The 17,970-nt window shown below is 47.2% G+C and overlaps 1 protein-coding gene across 2 annotated transcripts in view; it reads left to right on the top strand.

The window, feature by feature from the left end:
• The window catches only part of RNFT2 (ring finger protein, transmembrane 2), a 594,232-nt gene extending 576,634 nt beyond the window's left edge, over positions 1–17,598 (top strand). For both annotated transcript variants that reach the window (XM_069619214.1, XM_069619215.1), the window contains one exon: positions 14,318–17,598. In XM_069619214.1, coding sequence (XP_069475315.1) covers positions 14,318–14,452 — 135 coding nt within the window. In that variant the 3' untranslated portion in view covers positions 14,453–17,598. The remainder of the gene's footprint in view (positions 1–14,317) is intronic.
• The last annotated feature ends 372 nt before the right edge of the window (positions 17,599–17,970 follow it).

Raw genomic sequence — 17,970 nt, 5'->3', positions numbered from 1 at the left:
TGCAGCAAAGTCCACGGCAAGTGTGCAGGCTTTGTTACTTTATGTAGCATCTCTCTTGCTTCCTGATGGCCAAAGTAATCGGATGACTGGTGTTGTCTGCTTGAAGGCTCTGGTGGGCTCTAGTGGGCGGTCTGCCCAGTCCGTCGTATGTTATTGTTGTTTGAAAGGAAATAGCGAAACTGTCCAGCATTGTTTTCAGGAGGAATGGGGTGATCCACAGTGGTAATGTTGAAATACATGCAGGCACACAGAGAAGCGACAGGAACTGGGGCCCTTCCAACTGCCACCTTCCTCCTCTGGGGTAGGAAAGGCTCTGGCTTTAATCCTGGTAGGCCTCCTACCCTAGGCTTGGGGATCTCCATCCCGTTCTTACCAAGGTCAAATTACTGACCTTGTCACAATGTCTGATGTTACACATTGCTCTGTGAAGGCTTCCTTCGTTTCTTGGCAGTGGCCAGAATCACTTGTAGCACTCCTTTTTTATTAACATTGGTCTGTCACAGTGGTTGAAGGGTATGAAAAAAAACATAGTGGAACTGTGACCCCAGCAGGGCACGGAGTAGATGGGAGCATAGTGCATAGGTCAAGGGGTTGCAGCGAGGGCAGTTCGACAAGTAGGCGGAATGGCCAAAAGAAGCAGGTCCCCATGTAATGTGTTTACATTTTTTTCTGTCATTTGTCAGTTGAAAAAATTGATATATCACCTTTGAGAATGTAAGTGCCTCAACCTGCTGATATTACCCATACCTAACACCAAACTGATGCTGCTTCAACAAGGGCATGAAACTAGGAAAAACCTGAACTGCCATTAATACAATTTGGTGATTTATTCCAAAGCCTGGGTCTAAGAATGAGTCTTTACTTCTCTCGGTTGATAGTGTCCCAAGGATTAGTAATCTGTGATCCTCCATACCCAAGGTTCCATAATGTGTGATGTTGTGTGATGTTATCCTTAAAGTAAGCAGGAGCAGCACCATTGATACATTTGATGATGTAGAGAATTATAAGCTGAATTCTCGACTTAACTGTTCCTCCAAGCAGCTTGGATATCCTTACATTTCCTACATCCAGAAATCAATTGGTTTTTAGCCACGTGGAGTCTGCTAACCAGTTCAATTGAAGTAGCCCCCAGGAGTACATTACAATAGTCCAATCAACTAATCACTTAGGCGCCTACTACACCAGTACAATTGCATATTGGAATGAATGGACAAATCCTACTGAGCAACATGATGGTAAAGTAGCATCCCTTGCAAATGACTTCTACCTTTATCAACTCCAATGTCTATGTATTTAACCTGAGATAACAACTTGACATCTTTTGTAAACATAAGTGGAGCAAGGAAGTGATTCCTTCTTTGTGTTTGGGCCTCCTCCATCTTCCCTTGGTTGGGTTGAAGGCAGCTTGAGTTCATGAAGGCTGAGATGTCATTCATGCTTCATTAATGTATGGTCAAACAAATTTCATTTTAGCTGCATCTGCTGTCATGTGGTAAAATGAAGGGGTATGGATTAATATCAAGAACAACTGTTCCAGAATGGTGGAAATGGTTGTAAAGTGTAGTGGAACTTTTAAGAATAAAACATAAAAGTTCCTGCTCTCTTCCACCTCTTGTCATCTAGTTGGTACTGTTGTTAACAGCAGAATCGTAAACATTTTGGGGGACCATGGTGTAGAAAGCCCAAGACCTTTAATTTCTAATACAATTATTAGTGTTGCGCTGTATGTTATGTTTTCCTTAGTTGATGAGACTATGCTTTTTAATGTTTTCTCTTCTTTCCAGTTTCATTCCTGTTTTAGCTTTTGAGAATATGCATTATTAATGCATATTTTATCTCCCTTTTCATTTTTTCAAATAAAATGTATAAAATGCTGCCTTACCTGCAAGTAACAGTGCTCTGTACAGTTTGAAAATAATGGATACAACAAAAACAAACAATAACAAAAAAAGATCAATTAAGAATGAGCAAAAGCATATGGATTAATCTGAAGGGTCTTATGAAAGGTCAGAAGTCATGGAAGCAGGCACATCGCTTTGAAGCAGTGTGTTCCATGCAGAGGGAGAAGTCTTCTAGAAGGCTTGTCCAGAATAACAGGCAATTTTAAAGTGACACATAACCTCAGAATATCCTGGCTACAATTGTCCGTTGACCGACCGGAAATTGAATGTTTTTTAAAAAATGGGCTTGCTGGTGCAAAACCACTGCCTTATACATTGTGCAACAGATCATGAAGGGTGCACGCAAGTGAATGGTAAGCCAGCGGAGAGAAAAGAAATTGGTTATATGCTCAAATGTCCATATACCAATAATTAGATGGGCTATAGAATGTAGCAGCGATTGTAAAGGAGTCAGTGTTGAAGGTGACAACCCTGTAAAAGTGTCATCACAGCAGTCCAGGTGAGAGAGAACAAGAGCCCGGATGGCTGTTCAAAAATCTGAGGGAGGTAAAAACTTGTAGTCTTCCCAAGAAGAGACAACTGAAAGAAACCAGACAGGGAAAAATGAGAGATATGAGACAAAAAATTCAATTTAGAATCAAGAATGATACCAAGAGACTTCACAGGGACATGAGGGAGGAAGTGATGCCAAGAGAAGCAAGTGGAGTAAGCCACACACAAATTGTGCTGCACGGAAGGAAGGGGTGATGCCAAAAGAAACCTGGTCTTTAAATTATTCCGTTTAAAAAAATGAGTACATTGAGTCCTCATTAGCACTATCAGTCCCTTGGGTGGAGGATTTCCTCTGGATATGACACCCTTTGGATAGATCTGGTTATCCTGAGCATACTGCTACACCTCAATTCCAGACTGGTTGGCCAGATCTACTAAGGGTTCCATGTATATGTTAAACAACATGGCTGACAGGAGAGACTCCTGGCAGTGGGCATGTCTTTGCCGCAAAAATACCGCCCAGCCAGTAGCGACCCCTGCTACTTGAGCAAGCACCCCACTCCGGAGTGTTTGGTGGTGCAGGCGGCTACGGCCCCAGCAAAGCAGGAGTCGTATCCTACCATGCCTCCTGATAGGGACGACAAGCGTTTTGATGGTTGGGCGAAGAAAGTGCTTTCTTCAGGGGGTATGGCGCTTCAGGCGGCCAACTCCGTGTGTGCCTTGTCTCATTTCACGCACACTCTGTGGAACTGTTTCCTTAGCGGCTGAACATATTCCCGAAGGGGACGAACGGGATGGTTTCCTTGCTATGGTCCAGGATGGCAAGGATGCCATGTGTGAGGCCGTTCAGTCGGGTTTGGACATGGCAGATTGCAGCAGCCGGTCCATGGCAGCGAGCACCGTAATACGCAGGTTTGCCTGGTTGTGGAAGTCGGGGTTTGCTCCTGATGTGCAGGCCCGGCTCCTCAACATGCCCTTTGACGGTGAACATCTTTTTGGCAGCAAGGCTGACGAGAGCCTTGAGAGGTTGCAGACCTCCAAAGCTGCAGTGAAGTCGTTGGGTGCTGCAGTTCGACAACCTCTGCCTTTTCGTCCTAGGGGACAGCAATGGAGGGGAGGTTCCTTTCGTTATTACTCATCCTTTGGTAAAGCGAGAGGAGCTGCCAGTCAAAGGGGCCACCGTAGGAGTGCCAGAGGTGGAAAACAAGGTACTCGAGGTGCCAAGGCCGCTCGGGCTGTTGCCTCTTTGCCCTCAGGCAACGCCGCAGCCGCTTCAGCTCAGTCATGAGGCCATGTCCCATGGTTCGCCGGTTGGGGGAAGGCTGGCGCAGCATCTTGTAGAGTGGCGTGCCATTACTTCAGATGTGTGGGTTCCAGAGATCATTGCCCATGGCTACTGTCTTCCTTTCCGGCAGAGGCCTCACGACAATCCACTGGGGAATCTCTCTTTGAAAGTCCGGATCCGCTCCTTGCGCAGGAAATGCAATCCCTGCTGGAGAAAGGCGCCATAGAACTGGTGCCTGTAGCGGAGAGGAACAAGGGATGGTATTCCCCTTATTTTTTGATTTTGAAGAAAGACGGGCGATTGAGACCCATCATGGACTTGCGCGGTTTGAACAAACTCCTCAGGAAGGACAAGTTCAAGATGGTTACTCTCTCTCAAGTCCTCCAGGCCCTTCAACTTCAGGACTGGTTGGTGTCTCTCGACCTCAAGGACGCTTATTTTCATGTGCCTATCCATCCAAAGCACAAGAAGTACCTGAGGTTCGCTGTTGGCGACTCGCACTTTCAGTTTCGAGTACTGCCGTTCGGATTCACCTCCGCCGCGAGGGTCTTCACCAAGCTACCTGGACGATTGGTTGATCAGGGCTCTCCCGAGCAAGTTCTGGATCATCTGTCAGTCACCTGCCACTCCCTCCACGAGCCGGGCTTCTCCCTGAACTTAAAGAAGTCCCATTTGACACCAACTAAGAGGCTCCAGTACATCGGAGCAGTGCTCGACACGTCACTGGGACAGTGTTTTCCTCCCCAGGTGAGGGCTGATCACATTCTGCAGATGGTGCACAAGTTTCAGCTTGCCCAGAGTCTCCCTGCGTTCGAGTTCTTGAGATTGCTCGGCCTCATGGCATCCTGCATTCTTCTGGTGCCAGAGGCCATGGTGCGGATGAGATCTTTGCAATGGGCACTCAAGCTCCAGTGGTCTGTCCTCCGGCAGGATGTCGGACCCGGTTCAGGTGCCGTCCTCGGTCACCCAGGACCTTCTGTAGTCGGCCGTCGAAGGCAATCTGATGAAGGGGGCTCCTTTTTGGCTACCGTCTGAGTCCAGACTCCATATCAGTCTGTTGGAGCTGGGGGCCGCTAGGCTTCCCTGAAGGCTTTTCTGCCGACTGTGCGAGGAAAGAATATCTGATTCTGACGGACAACACAGTGGCCATGCACTGTCTCAACAGAAAGGGAGGGCAGGGTCACTTCCTCTGTGCAGGGCAGCGATGCAGCTCTGGTTCTGGGCCATCCAGCAGGAAATTCCGATCTCGGCAGTTCATCTGGCCGGAGACGAAAACGTGACGGCGGACGCTCTGAACTGGCAGGGCACGATCTCTCACGAGTGGGAGCTGGCTCAGGAGATTCTCCTGGAGATCTTGGCCCTTTGGGGGACCCCTCAAGTGGATCTCTTCGCCTCCAGTGTCAACCGAAAGTGCGAAAGGTTCTGCTCGCGGGTATTTCCTCCAAAAGGAGCCTTGGGAGACGCGTTTGTGGTGTCTCACCCACTGCTGTTTGCGTTTCCTGCAGTCCCCGTCATCCCGCAAGTGCTGCAGAGGTTACGAATGTTCGGTTCCCGGATGATCCTCATTGCTCCGGCGTGGGCCCGTAGGACGTGGTACCTGGACCTTCTCGACTTGTCCATCTGCCCTCCACGTCGTCTTCCCTGCCGAGATGATCTGCTCTCACGGGAGGGGGGGGGGGGTCAGGTTCTCCATCCAGAGGTCAGATCCCTCAACCTTCACGCTTGGTTTCTGAAAGGTTGAGGTATAAGGATTGGGACCTCCCTGAAGACGTGATGGAGGTGTTGCTTTTGGCCAGAAGGCCCGCAACAAAGTCTTTGTACCGTTGCCGTTGGAGAAATTTCTGCGACTGGTGCAGGGTTAAGAATGTGGATCCTTTTTCATGTGACATTCCTATGGTTCTGTCTTTTTTGCTTTCTTTGGCCCACAGGGACCTGCAAGTGGGTACCATCAAAGGTTACCTGGCGGCACTGTCTATATTTAAGCGCTCGTCTGAGGAGTGTTCTTATTTTCAAATACCTTTTAATTTCTCAGTTTTTGAAAGGGCTCACTAATGTGTTTCCTCTGTCGCCTTTCCAGGTGCCCGGTTGGGATCTGAACCTTGTTCTCAAGTTTCTAATGGGTGCTCCCTGTGAGCCTTTGCATTCTTGTCCTTTCAGACTGTTAACCCTTAAAACTGTGTTTTTAGTTGCGGTCACTTCCGCTCGCTGAGTGAGTGAGTTGCAGGCACTTTCAGTTAAGCCACCCTTCACTGTATTTCAGAAGGACAGGGTTGTCCTTGGAGTTCGTCCTTCTTTTCTTCCAAAGGTGGTGTCGGAATTTCATTTAGGCCAGAAAGTTGGTCTTCCGGCATTTCATCCTCCTCCACAACCTGGTAAGGAAGAGTAGAGGCTCCATAGGCTCGATCCTAGGAGAGCTTTAAGCTTTTATATTTCACGCATGTCCCGGGTCACAGTGGACGATCAACTCTTCATTGGTTACGCTGGAAAGCGTTTGGGACAAGCTGTGACTAAGCAGACTTTGTCTCACTGGATTATTCTGGCTATTTTTGAGTGTTACCGCTTGGTGGGTAAGGACCCACCGGTCGGCTTGCGGGCCCATTCTACCAGGGGTATGGCTGCCTCTACTGCCCTACAGAGGGGTGTTCCTATTTGTAACATCTGTCACGCAGCCAGCTGGGCTTCGGTCCATACTTTTGTACGTCACTACTCCCTCGATTCCATCCGTGGGCAGAATCTGGCCTTTGGCAAGGCAGTCCTTTGCTCCGCAATTTGATTGGGCATTCTAAATTTCTTTTGCTAAATTCTTTTCCCACCTCCTTGCACTGGTACTGCTTTGGGAGTCTGTCATAGATATGGAATATGTCGGAGGACCCAATCCCCTCGAAGAACAAGTAACTGTCTTACCTGGTAACGTTCTTTCGATGGGATGGTCCGACGACGTATTCCATATCGCTCCCTATCTGCCTTCCCCGCTACAGAATTTCTTATGCGATTGCAGCTTACGTTTCCGCAAGGCTTTGTGTGGTCAGACTGGCAGTAGACTGGTGCCACACGTTCTGGGAAAAAAACTACAACTGAGGCTACGGGCGTCGTGCGTCCTACTTATAACATCCAGTGCGGTCGGAGGAGGTCCTCGAGGGCAGTGTATCGACGTCATCGACGCACGACGCAGATGCCGAAAGATTTTCCGAAGCAGCACAGCTGTGGTAATTACTGTCATAGAAATGGAATACGTCGTCGGACCATCCCATCGAAAGAACGTTACCAGGTAAGAGAGTAACTTGTTCTTCTCAATTATGTCAAGAAAATATGAATTCAAGTATTTAACCAAAGAAGGCAGTAAATCCAATAAAGGGAAAATAGCTAGGATTAGTGCTCTATTTGATCACTTTGACTAATAAGTAGGTTGATTACTGGCAGATCAAATTTGTGAAAGTAATAAGTGAGATTTGGCATTATGAATATACATTTTGTAAGAGCAATGAAGTTAAGAAAAATACACCTAAATCGAAGAATCATGAGGTTTGCTCCAAACCTTTTCTCTGCGCTTGATAAGTTGATTTTCTGGTCTTTACTAGGGCGTTAACCAGCGATCATAAGTCTGAGATTTGATCTGCAAATTTGGAGTAGGAGCAAGTTGCTCACCAACTTTTGAAGACTTTAGTAGTTTGGGTTTTAACATTGTGATTAAGTCCCCTGCAAAATCTCTGGCAACCCACAGTTGGGTAGTCAAAGGGGTGGGTGCCACCTCGAGCTAGTGGATCTTGGACCGAAGGGTTATACAGGGAGATGCTCAGAACACCTACATTATGTCCTTGCACTAAGGCTGGGTGCGGTCACATGAATGCTCACCCACCCACTGTCCCTATAGACCTACAGCATCACAAAAGGGATAGTCACAAAGACCCTCATACCATCAACCCTAACCTTACCAGTGATCCCCACAGGGAAATGGGGATGCACATAACCCTTAAGGACACTCTTTGCCATAAAGAAAGTCACCCCCACAGAGAACCATGCCAGCTCCCTGGCCAGGCCCACACATCCATTGTAGGAAAAGAAGTCTTGCCTTTTAAGGCAGGAACATTGTAACATTACAAAGTCCCAGACAAGCGAGGAAATGCATTTTCTCCTCCAGCAACGATGCTGGAGGAACCATTTTACATTATGATTACAACGTCATTCTCAAGCAAAAAGTAGCTTACTTTCACAGAACATGTGATGGAGGGACCAAACAAATCTCATTCTCCCAGCCTCATTGTTAGCAGTCACCACCTGTGCTGCCTCTCAGCGTGGTAGGAGCAGTCCGGAAGCCGATAAAACAGGGAGAAAGGCAGCGGAACTCGTATAGTTGATGACAAGTTCTTCCTACCAATGTACCCCTCTGTCATTTGATACTAACAACCAGAGGTGTGTATTAATTGGAAGATGAAGGGACACACCACAGGTTACCACTGGCTGCAAAAACAAGAACACTGTCATTAGAGTACAGTCAACGGAATCACAGATAATATACAGAGATCTGGCCAGGCTAACCTTCACACAATAAGCAGAATCCCCAATAGCACTTTGAGTGGGTGGAGTTACTCTGGTAGAAGATGGTAATAGTCAACAGAGCCCCTCGTACTTCCCAATAGGTGTATATGCCTTCAATAGAGAATGCCTGATAAGCATTGAGGAGCTAGTGTATGTAATAAGGGATAGGAAAGTTTCTTACCAGGTTTGGCAACGTAAGCCACAGAGTATTTGGAGGATCCGTGAAGTTCAGGAGCAGAAGCGTGGAAGAACCCTAACCAGACGGCACGAGGACGCCTGAAATATCCAAGTCCATGCACCTCCTTTGAATGTGTCTAGTCCATGCATGATGATGTTGCAGTAGCAACGTGGACGTCCCAAGAAGAGTTGGCCGTGAAGCGGCGCTGAAGTCCAGGAAACAAAAAGGGCCAGTTAACGTGCAGGCAGGTCCAAGGATGAATCGGAGGCAAAGCAATCCAGGGGGCGTGTCCGTAGTCCGCATTGAGCGGGCGGTAGTAATCGGAAATTGTGAGGCAGAGCAGTCCAATGGAACAGGCAGGGGTTGAAGCATTGAGCGGGTGGCAGTAATTCGAATTGTGAGGCAGAGAAGGCCGATGGAACAGGCAGGGGTTGGTTAACTGTGGAAGCAGAAACAGGACCAGGGGTAAGGCAGAAACGGAATCCGGAAGGCAAAAACAAGGATCATCAACGGGAATATTACAAGACAGATAATGTGCAACAGAGAGTCAAGGGTACAACTTCAATCAGAAGCTCCGGACCATTGGCGAAGGCGGTCTTAAGTTAAATGGGTCATGTGACCAGGAGAGATGTGCTTCTCTAATCGAGACACGTGACATTGCACGTGGAAAGGCTTCCACCGTCTCCAAGGCAATGCCCAAGGAACTGTGCTCTCTGTCGATGCAGGGAAAACCTTTCAGAAGGTTGGTGTGTGTGGTTCCGGGCATGAGATGTTTCAGGGGGTATGGATGGTTTCTTGTATGTGCATGGGGCTCCCTGGGTGTAGATGTAGACGGATTCCTGACACTCATGGGGTATACAAACCTCCAGCTTTAGAGTCCACAATAGGAGACCAGAGGACCCCGACTCACACAGGCAATGATAACGGGGATCCCACGGGGAAAGAGGGACATCGTAATCCCAGGCTAGCCTCCTTCCCCGTCACATGGCACCAACTCATGACTTAATCTCCCACAGCAGAGCCCTCAGTACACAGGTATTCTCAGTAGACACGACACCAGGGGATGAGTGACCCAGCTGTAAAGGATTGACATCTCAGTCTAGAAGTCTGGGTTCTTTGAGTAAGAGTTGGCAAAAAGAGTTTGGCAGAGAGTAGCTAGAGAGAGGAATGCTGGGAGAGGGCAGGAGGGGGGGAGTTTGTGGTTGAAAGGAGAGTTTGGAGGAGGTTTGAGTAAGTGATGTCAGGAGAAGGTCTTGGAGTGTGGAGAAGGTTGGAGAAGTAGAAAGTTGTCCTCGGGAGAAGGGGAGCAGTTATTTGATAGTGGTGCAAGTTTACTATCAGAAGGAGCAATCAGTTATATGATATATTTTATTTGTTTCGCGCTCATACACAAGTGTTTCCGAGCACAACAGGTTAGCGGGGTGGGTGGGCAAGATGTACCATTGGAAAGCCCATCACCCAGAACGAGAATAGACCAGGAGTTCCTTAAAATCTTCAGAGAGCAGATGGAGCAAGAAGGGGAAATATCATTCCTAGTCCTGAGCAGGAGCGAGGTGAATAGAGTGCTCTGGCTACAGAGAATAGGGAGGTTCTAGCAGACCAGGTTGGTCCAGGGCAGAACTCAGAAGTAGCAGAAGTACGAGATGGCGCAATCTGAGCAGAGCCCAGGCACTTTCACTAGGAGGGGTCGGAGAGGGCATGTTTCAGGGACTAAGACATTAGGGAGGTGGTCAACTGACCAAGAGCACCCCAGGTCTTAACCTAGGAAAATGTCAAACGGGGTCAATCTCACAAAGCTCATCCAATGTCGAGACCTGCTAGAGGAGACCTGCTGACTGGTCCAAGCCCAAAATGTACCGCCCATGAGAACCCATCCCCTTTGCACAGTCAACCAACAAAGGTTTAGGGACAAAGGCCAACGTTGACTGTCGGACACTTCAGCTGGGGTTGATGGACCCCACTGCTGAAACTGGTGAGATAGCCTTTATTTTATGATTTTGACAAGACATTTCACTATTCAGTTGCTGTTTCCTGTATTGAAAGACATCTTTAGCTTTGATTTTCTTGCAGTGACTGTTTGGCTGGCATAGCCCATTAAACTGCTCCGCTCCTTTAGGTATATAAGAGGCCAGCCACCACACTGAATCAGCGTTTTAATATTCTCTCCAATTACCTGCTGGAAGCTGTTTTGTCCTGTGGTGACTGTTGGGTTGGGATAGCCTGTTGAACCGCTCCACCCTTTCAGATATTTAAGAGACAAGCTGATGTGGCACGCAAGTGGCGTGACAGCGATTCGCAAAGCGTGTCAACGTCGGATGGCAGGACAAAGGGTGTGAAGGGCGAAATGGCTTCAGATGGTTTGGTTCTCCCTGCTGGCAATGACCTGGAAATCCCAGCAACTTAGAAGATTCCATCTGACGCTATACCAGTGGTAAGTTCTCCTTCTGCTGCTAGCACTATACATATGGTGCTTTTGCACGTGACGAGGCAACTTAGATCAGCCAGACTTACCAGAAAATGACTCTTCTGAGGATAAAATGACGTACTATTTTACCCCTTCCATGAGGCGGCATCTTTAGTAAATCCCTACTATGGTACTAAAAGAGTTCCTATCAGCATCTCTTGCGTGCTTGGCAAGTAAGTTAACACAATCGGTAGTAGCAATAATTGCTGACAATCCTTTGAACTACCTTCTGACTCTCTCACTAATATAATAAAGAACACTTCAGCCAACTTCAACATCAATCCTCCAGATTCCACGCTTTTTGAAAAAGCAACGCTACGACTACTGACTCAGGCACACTATTCCCTGCTAAAAGTACCTGCATGTTACCAGTAAGGCTTCATCACGCCGCTTGTTAATAATGACATCACACCGTTGGTTGTGTCTCATTGCGCAGACGGACAAGATTGAGAATGTCCCAGTGGAGCCAGGGGAAGGCTATAAAACTGCAGAAATTGTGTCCTTCCTTGCTGTAAGTGACTTCAATCTAGCAATCCAACTAAGTCAATGCCTAGTCTGGGATGCCCAAAAGCCCTTATTAATATATTTTTATGTCAAATTCTTTGAATCTGGCTGATAAACCCTTATATAACGTCCCTCTCTTTGAATCCCCCTGACCTCACTGAGCCAAGAAGTAAGTTTGTTTGGCAAATTAAAAGATTTGAGGAATAAAACAATATATATATATCACACTTTTATGAATAAATTAATATTTGATAGCACACTTATGAATATAATAGTGATCAACATTGGATAATATTACAATAGCACAATTCTTTAATCACTTAGTAGTTGGTATAGAAAGAATAAGGTAGCAGAGAATGCTTTGTATGGTTTCAAGTAAATGCAAGATGGGAAAGAATGCAACACAGAAATAAACTTGATATGAATTCGATCAGAAGATAATATAATCACTTTTTCCCCTGTGACTACTCACTCTCCCCCCCCCTATGCAATATGAAGAGATGGAAAGGAGAGCACACAGGTTTTCAGAATACAATCAAATGCAGTTCAGTTCCAGTTCCCTCCAGCAAGCTTAGAGAAAACCGGTATGATTTTAAAACACAGGCAAAATACTTTTAAATGTGTAAGAACACAGGGAACTTTTTTGGAAGAATCACTCTTGGACCTCCGCGACTTGAGCTCTAATCACCATTTAGGTGGTGTTGCAATGGTGCGTGCAGGAAGACTGGAGACACTGAGTTCCCCCACTCCGATTGTAACAATAATCAAAGAAGCTGCACGCATCTGTTTACTGCGCCACAATGAGATTCGAAAGACTTGAAGTTGCTGCCAAAAAATGAAAACATTATTTATTAATAGCCCTTTGTTTGATGACACGTGTTTCGGCACAATCCCTGTGCCTTCCTCAGATCAGGGCAATGTCCATCAACATATTTGTCAGCTACACATTAACGTGGTTATCAAATGAGTCCCATCAGACTCTGTTGTTAAAATGATTTTAAATGTGATTGCAATTAAGTGAAAAAGATGCTAAAAATGATTTTAATTCACTAAAGGAGATTCAGGGTATGTGATTACTTTGAATTAGTTCAGGTTAACACTAGCAATGATTCATGAATGGTTATCAGGTTGAAAACAAATTTCGGCAGTGGAAAGCAAGAAACAGCTATTTTTACAAGTGGCAAAATGAAGCTAATTTTCAATTCGCTGCACTTTTTCCGAGTGCGTATCTCGCGATTACGGAAAAAACTATAAGGAGTTTGCATGTCGGAAAGCTTAGGATCTTAGCTTTGGAATGACAGTTAAATTTCGCCTCTAGGACGTGCGGTTCAAAAGATAGACGTTTTTGTGGAGGTAGATTTTCAGAAATAAAGTCAAGATTTCAGAATGATAGATGGCGCTTTTACAGGTTGGAAATCACAGAATGGACACACGATTTCTATGCAGTTCTGGACAGGTTGAAATGGTTTAAATAAGATTATTTTAACTAAGAGATTGGTTCTGTACAGTTCTTAGACTGGATACTCACTCCTAGTTTTGGACTGTAATGGACCTCGTCACAGATCTGGTCAGGTTTGGACTGCACTCTTGCCACTGGACGGTCAGGCACTGGTTCTGCTCACAGCGTGGCCTCTGGTCTGCTATCGGCACTGCACAGTGGTCTGGTCTGGGTCTGACGGGTTCTGGATACAGCTTTGCCTTCTGGATCTGGCACAGGATTCTAGCCAGAAGCAAAACAGCTCACCCGGCTGTTGAATAGTTTAGTTAGGTTGCTGGATTCTGAGGCCTGCTGAGAAGAGTTCAGCTTTTTCGGTTAGTCCCCTGCTTAAGGTTCTAGAGCTGGGTTCTAGAGTCTGGTCTCTGGTTCTATCTGGAGTCTCTGTCTGAATACTATCTGGATCTTTTCCCCTTATAGTGTGACTTCAAAACAAAAGATTGACATACATTCCAGCGATGTAGAATAAGAATAATCCACAATGAAAGCAAGACTGCCCCCGAAATGATAAATCGATACTTTCAGAAAAACACATCTTTTTCAGTAATAACAAAGTCAAACATAGGATCAGAGGTGATTTTGAGTCACCACTCAGGAAGACACAAAATAGCACGGATATTTTGCATTATCAGAGCACAAACAAAGTGCATTAGAGGCAGCTGAAAAAACATTTAAAAGCATACATAATATAAGATGACTCGGCAGATATAGGTGAGGGTCAAGGGCAAATGATGGCCCTAACATGGGTCCAGATTGGAACTTATGCTTATATGGACGACGATTGCTTAGAAGTTCAGGAATAAAGAAATGCATTATGCCCACATGACTAGAAGCGAATGGAAATGTATTAATATCACTTAACGGGCAAGAAAACATGACTGCCCTTAACTCAACTGCCCTGTACTAGGACAACCTGGGAAGAATTGTAATAAACAACATGACATTGGCCACCCAATCTTGTGGTGCAAGATGGCCCCCTCTGACCTCCCATTCCAAGATGGTCAGTGGATGCAAAATGAAAATACTGCTGGGAGAACTTGTGAAGGGTAGAATCCAACAGGAGAGCAGGAAAGCACCAGTCCCCTGATGCAGCATTCCTGGTTCACTGTTGAGAATATGCATTATAAGATCATTACTTAATTCCTTTGTCTGTCCTGATTGGCGGGTGAGGGGAAGGAACAGGTATGTTTTTGTGTCTTGGCTGCTTTTCCGTTCCTGGCTCACTGGTGAGAGTTGTATGTCTTGTTATTGACCATCTTCTTTCTTTTACTTGTCTCATGAGTGTTCTTGTTTAATCGTACTATGTTCCCCACTCCTGATTGCAAGAATATTGTTTGCACAGTTTGTGTTTCCAAATTGCCATATTCCACTGTAAACATTATTCTTACTCATTGGTGGTGGAGTATTTGAACATCTGTGTAGATGACTAAAGACAATCTCACATACTGCCTTATTTCCCCAGCACGTGTTCTGCGAAGAGTGCCTGTGCCTTTGGTTTGACAAGGAGAAGACATGCCCACTTTGCCGTGCTGTGGTGGTGGATACAGTGAGGCTTTGGAAGGACGGCACCACCTCAGCACACTTCCAGGTTTACTAAAACTCCTCTTATCCTGTGGCCAGTGTGGTGGAAACAGGACTGGGATCATTCCAGGAGAAGCATCAAGTTAAAGATTTTGCTTTGCTCCATCAACCTGCGTCTAATGGCTCATCATGTTCCTCCATCTTCCAGTGATCTTCCTGGACCATCACCTTCCTCCGCTATGTGAATAGCTGCTCAAAGCGCGTTCTTTCACCTGAACCATATGCAGAACTGCTTGCAGCCCATTGCTCTTTCTCCTGATGTACATCTTGTGGCCTGTCAGCGTCCGACACTTTGTCCTAAACTCCTCAGAGTGCATCACTTTTCTTCACCCTGCATAGAGCTGCTCACTGCACATTGCCATATTCCACTCTGTATAACTCAACATCTGACCATCACTCTTCTCCGCTCTTCCTAGAGTGCTTCATAGGTCCTTGCCCTCATCCTGTTGCTCTGTTAGTTGCTCCTGTGATCATGGTTTCCAGTCATATGTACAGCTACTCACAGCTACTCTCCATCCTGCCTATATCTAATAGTGCACTGTCATACTCCATGCAGTAGTGAGCTAATCAGACAGAGCCGATCACTTTAACACTTTCTTGGGGGACTGCCAAGCCATTGCCTTCCCCAACCCAATCTACATCCGGTTCACAGCCAATCTTCATCTTCCTGTTGGGAGCTGCACCTGGCCCATTGTGTTCCTCCCCAACCTAGATAACCCACAACACTTCTCCATGCGTCCAGATCTGCTCCTGCCCTTTTCCCTTCACCACTCTGGTGCAGTTGCTGAGGGCTCCTTGCTTTACCCTACCGTCTGCAAAACAGCACCAGGATAACTTTTCCCATTTTTATATCTGCAGCTGAATCACAATCCTTTATCCTGCCTGATGCTACTTGTTGTGGTCTTAGAGAGAGAGAGAGAGAGAGAGAGAGACCCCCCGACACCCCGTGCGGCACGATAAAGGGCCTGGGGAACCAAACGGCACGAACTGCAAGGGGAGGGGCAGCCAAGCGGCGCCCCTACCCGCGGCGTTGCCAAGGGAACCCAAACACACATGGAGAAAGGTGTGAGGTAAAAGCAACAGGGGGGCAGGAGGAAGTCCAGCCCCCCAGTAGTACAACAATGGGCCAAGGGGGTATAAGTACCCCAACGAAAAGAAGGTTAAGCACAACCAGGTAAGGAGCTCACCTCTTTCGGGTAAGCTCCCAGGGCCTGGAAAAGGGGAGAAGGAAACGTTTTGGTTTGCTCTTACGGGCTTACTGTCGTTTTTCTTCTTCCAGAGTCATTTGGCCAGGTTTGCTCTTGCGGGCTCACTAATGGAAATTGCTCGAGCTTACTGGGAGTAACCTTCGGCGGAGATCCAGGCGGTGCGGGAGAAGGGAAAAACCTGCGTGGGAAGTCAGCCGGAGTTGCACCGTCGCATCGGGGAGAGGACAATGGAGCAGCAGTCCCCGGAACGTAGAAGCGGCACGGGAAAACAGCCAGAGGCGCGGCGCGCAGGAAGATCCACATCAGAGAGCAGCGAAGGTAACCGCGGCAAGGAAGCCCGCTCGGGAGATCAAAAGTATAGCACAGGAGCAGCAGGAAGGCGGGGCCACTCGCCTCGAGCGAACGAAGCAGTTACGTTTACCCGGGCGTTGTCTGGGGCCTGCAACAACAAAAAGCTTTAAAGGTACAGGCGCGAGGGGGCGTGGCCGGCCCAGACTCACGCAATCAGTGCGGAGCGGACGCGCTGGGAATTTCTTTTAAAGATACAGGCGCCCGGGCAGCTAAAGGAACGGCAGCCCATAAACACTGGAAACTAACTGATTAGATACGCTGGGGGCCTGAGTTACAGTACAAGTAACATATTTAACAGCAGCCCGGAAACACAGACAGCACCTTGAATAGTAACTATAGTGTTAAGAAGATCTTTGCACGTCGGAGCTGAGAAAAAACAAATTTTGGAAGCAATGGCTGAAGAAAGGGCAAGAAGAGCGCAAGAATTTAGCGCATGGGCTGAAAAAGCAGAGGAAGAATATGGAGCGCAGTGGGTGCTGGAGCTGATGCAGAAGGAGGAGAAGGCAAGGGCAATGTTGCCTTTGCTACTAGAGGAGTCCAGCAGCAGCGAAGAGGAGGTAGCAATACCACAAGGCCAGAAGAGGGCGAGAGAAGTGGCAGGGGCCACAGGAGCAGCCGGAGGAGCCTAAGAAGAGGCAAAAGAAAACCAACAAAAAAGGTAAAGAAGAAATTGATAACATTGGTGACAAAATTGTTAAAATGTTGAAAGAATGCATCACGGTTCAGGGTAAGTCGCCCAGAACCCAGGAAGAAAAAGAAAAGAGACACAAAAAGCACAGGACCGAACAAGTGGCAGTGACATCAGAGGAGGAGGATAGTAGTGAGGACGAGGAAAGGGAGCACTTGAAGGCATGGGTGAGATAGAAGGGGGTAATACATAAAGATAAGCAGAAAAAGGCCAGGACAGATGGGGCAGGTGACGGTCAGGGGGCTGGTGGGCCAAGCCCAGCAGACAGCGGGGTACCCATCCCACAAGGGGGGGACAAGGGGTTCCGCCAGGGTCAACTCCCCAGGGGGCGAACACCAGCATACCGGTGGCGCCGGCTGGGCTTACAAACATAGCAGTACAAGAACCAGCCACAGTGATGACAAAATATGGCAGGCTCACGGTCGGGAAAGACGCCCAGGGGTGTTCTATGAAGGCCCAGGCATGGTACATTAATGAAAAAGTGAAGGAAAAAATATGGAGGAAAGAATTTATAGATATCTTTTCTTTACTAGATGTACAAAAGAGAGGTCAGAATGTATCATTAGAGGATATAAAGGAGGATGAGAAGGGTTAACTGAAAAGGGCACCAGTACCTAGGAATTTTGATAATTGGATATGATATGATATGATAGTTTATTTATATAGCGCCTATACACAATGTGTTTCAAAGCGCTTCAAGGAGGGAGGGGACATAGGAAAAATACAGTTACATTCAGCAAAAGTCCTTGAAACAATACAGAATGTGAAAAAACTATCATAATAGGCCTGTCGACATTTCTGATAGTGCAAGTGCATAGAACGAGTAAGGCAAGAGGTAATGGAAAGGAAGGAAAACAGAGCAAGCAGTAACATTACTAAGTCTGACGACAATTTACGCAGTGCAGGTGGTAACAAGAGGCGGGGTGGGAGGGGGGGAAAGTGGAAGGGGGGGAAGGAGAACAAGACACGCTACTGAGCAAAAAGTCAGTGACAAATTGAAAAGTAGGGGAGGGGGGAGGGGGGAGGGGGAGAACAACAGGGGGGGGGCAGACAAGCTGCTATCAAGAGTCACGGGACAGATGATAGGAGTAAGTGCTAGGAGGCGGAGTCTAAGAGGGGGGAGAAAAGGAGGGGGGAGTAGGAGGGAAGTTGAAGAGGATGGAATGAGGAGGGGGTGGAGCGCAGAGCAAGAGGGGGGGGCAAGCAGGGTGAGGGCACACAGATACTCACGGGGGGCAAACAGAATCTCCGGGGGGGCAAACAGACACTCACGGGGGGCAGGGGGGT

The sequence above is a fragment of the Ambystoma mexicanum genome, chromosome 10 (genome assembly GCF_040938575.1).
Source record: "Ambystoma mexicanum isolate Mex_15411 chromosome 10, UKY_AmexF1_1, whole genome shotgun sequence".
NCBI lineage: Eukaryota > Metazoa > Chordata > Amphibia > Caudata > Ambystomatidae > Ambystoma > Ambystoma mexicanum.
The sequence above is the reverse complement of the archived record's forward strand: the minus strand, read 5'-3'. Positions and strand labels throughout refer to the sequence as shown.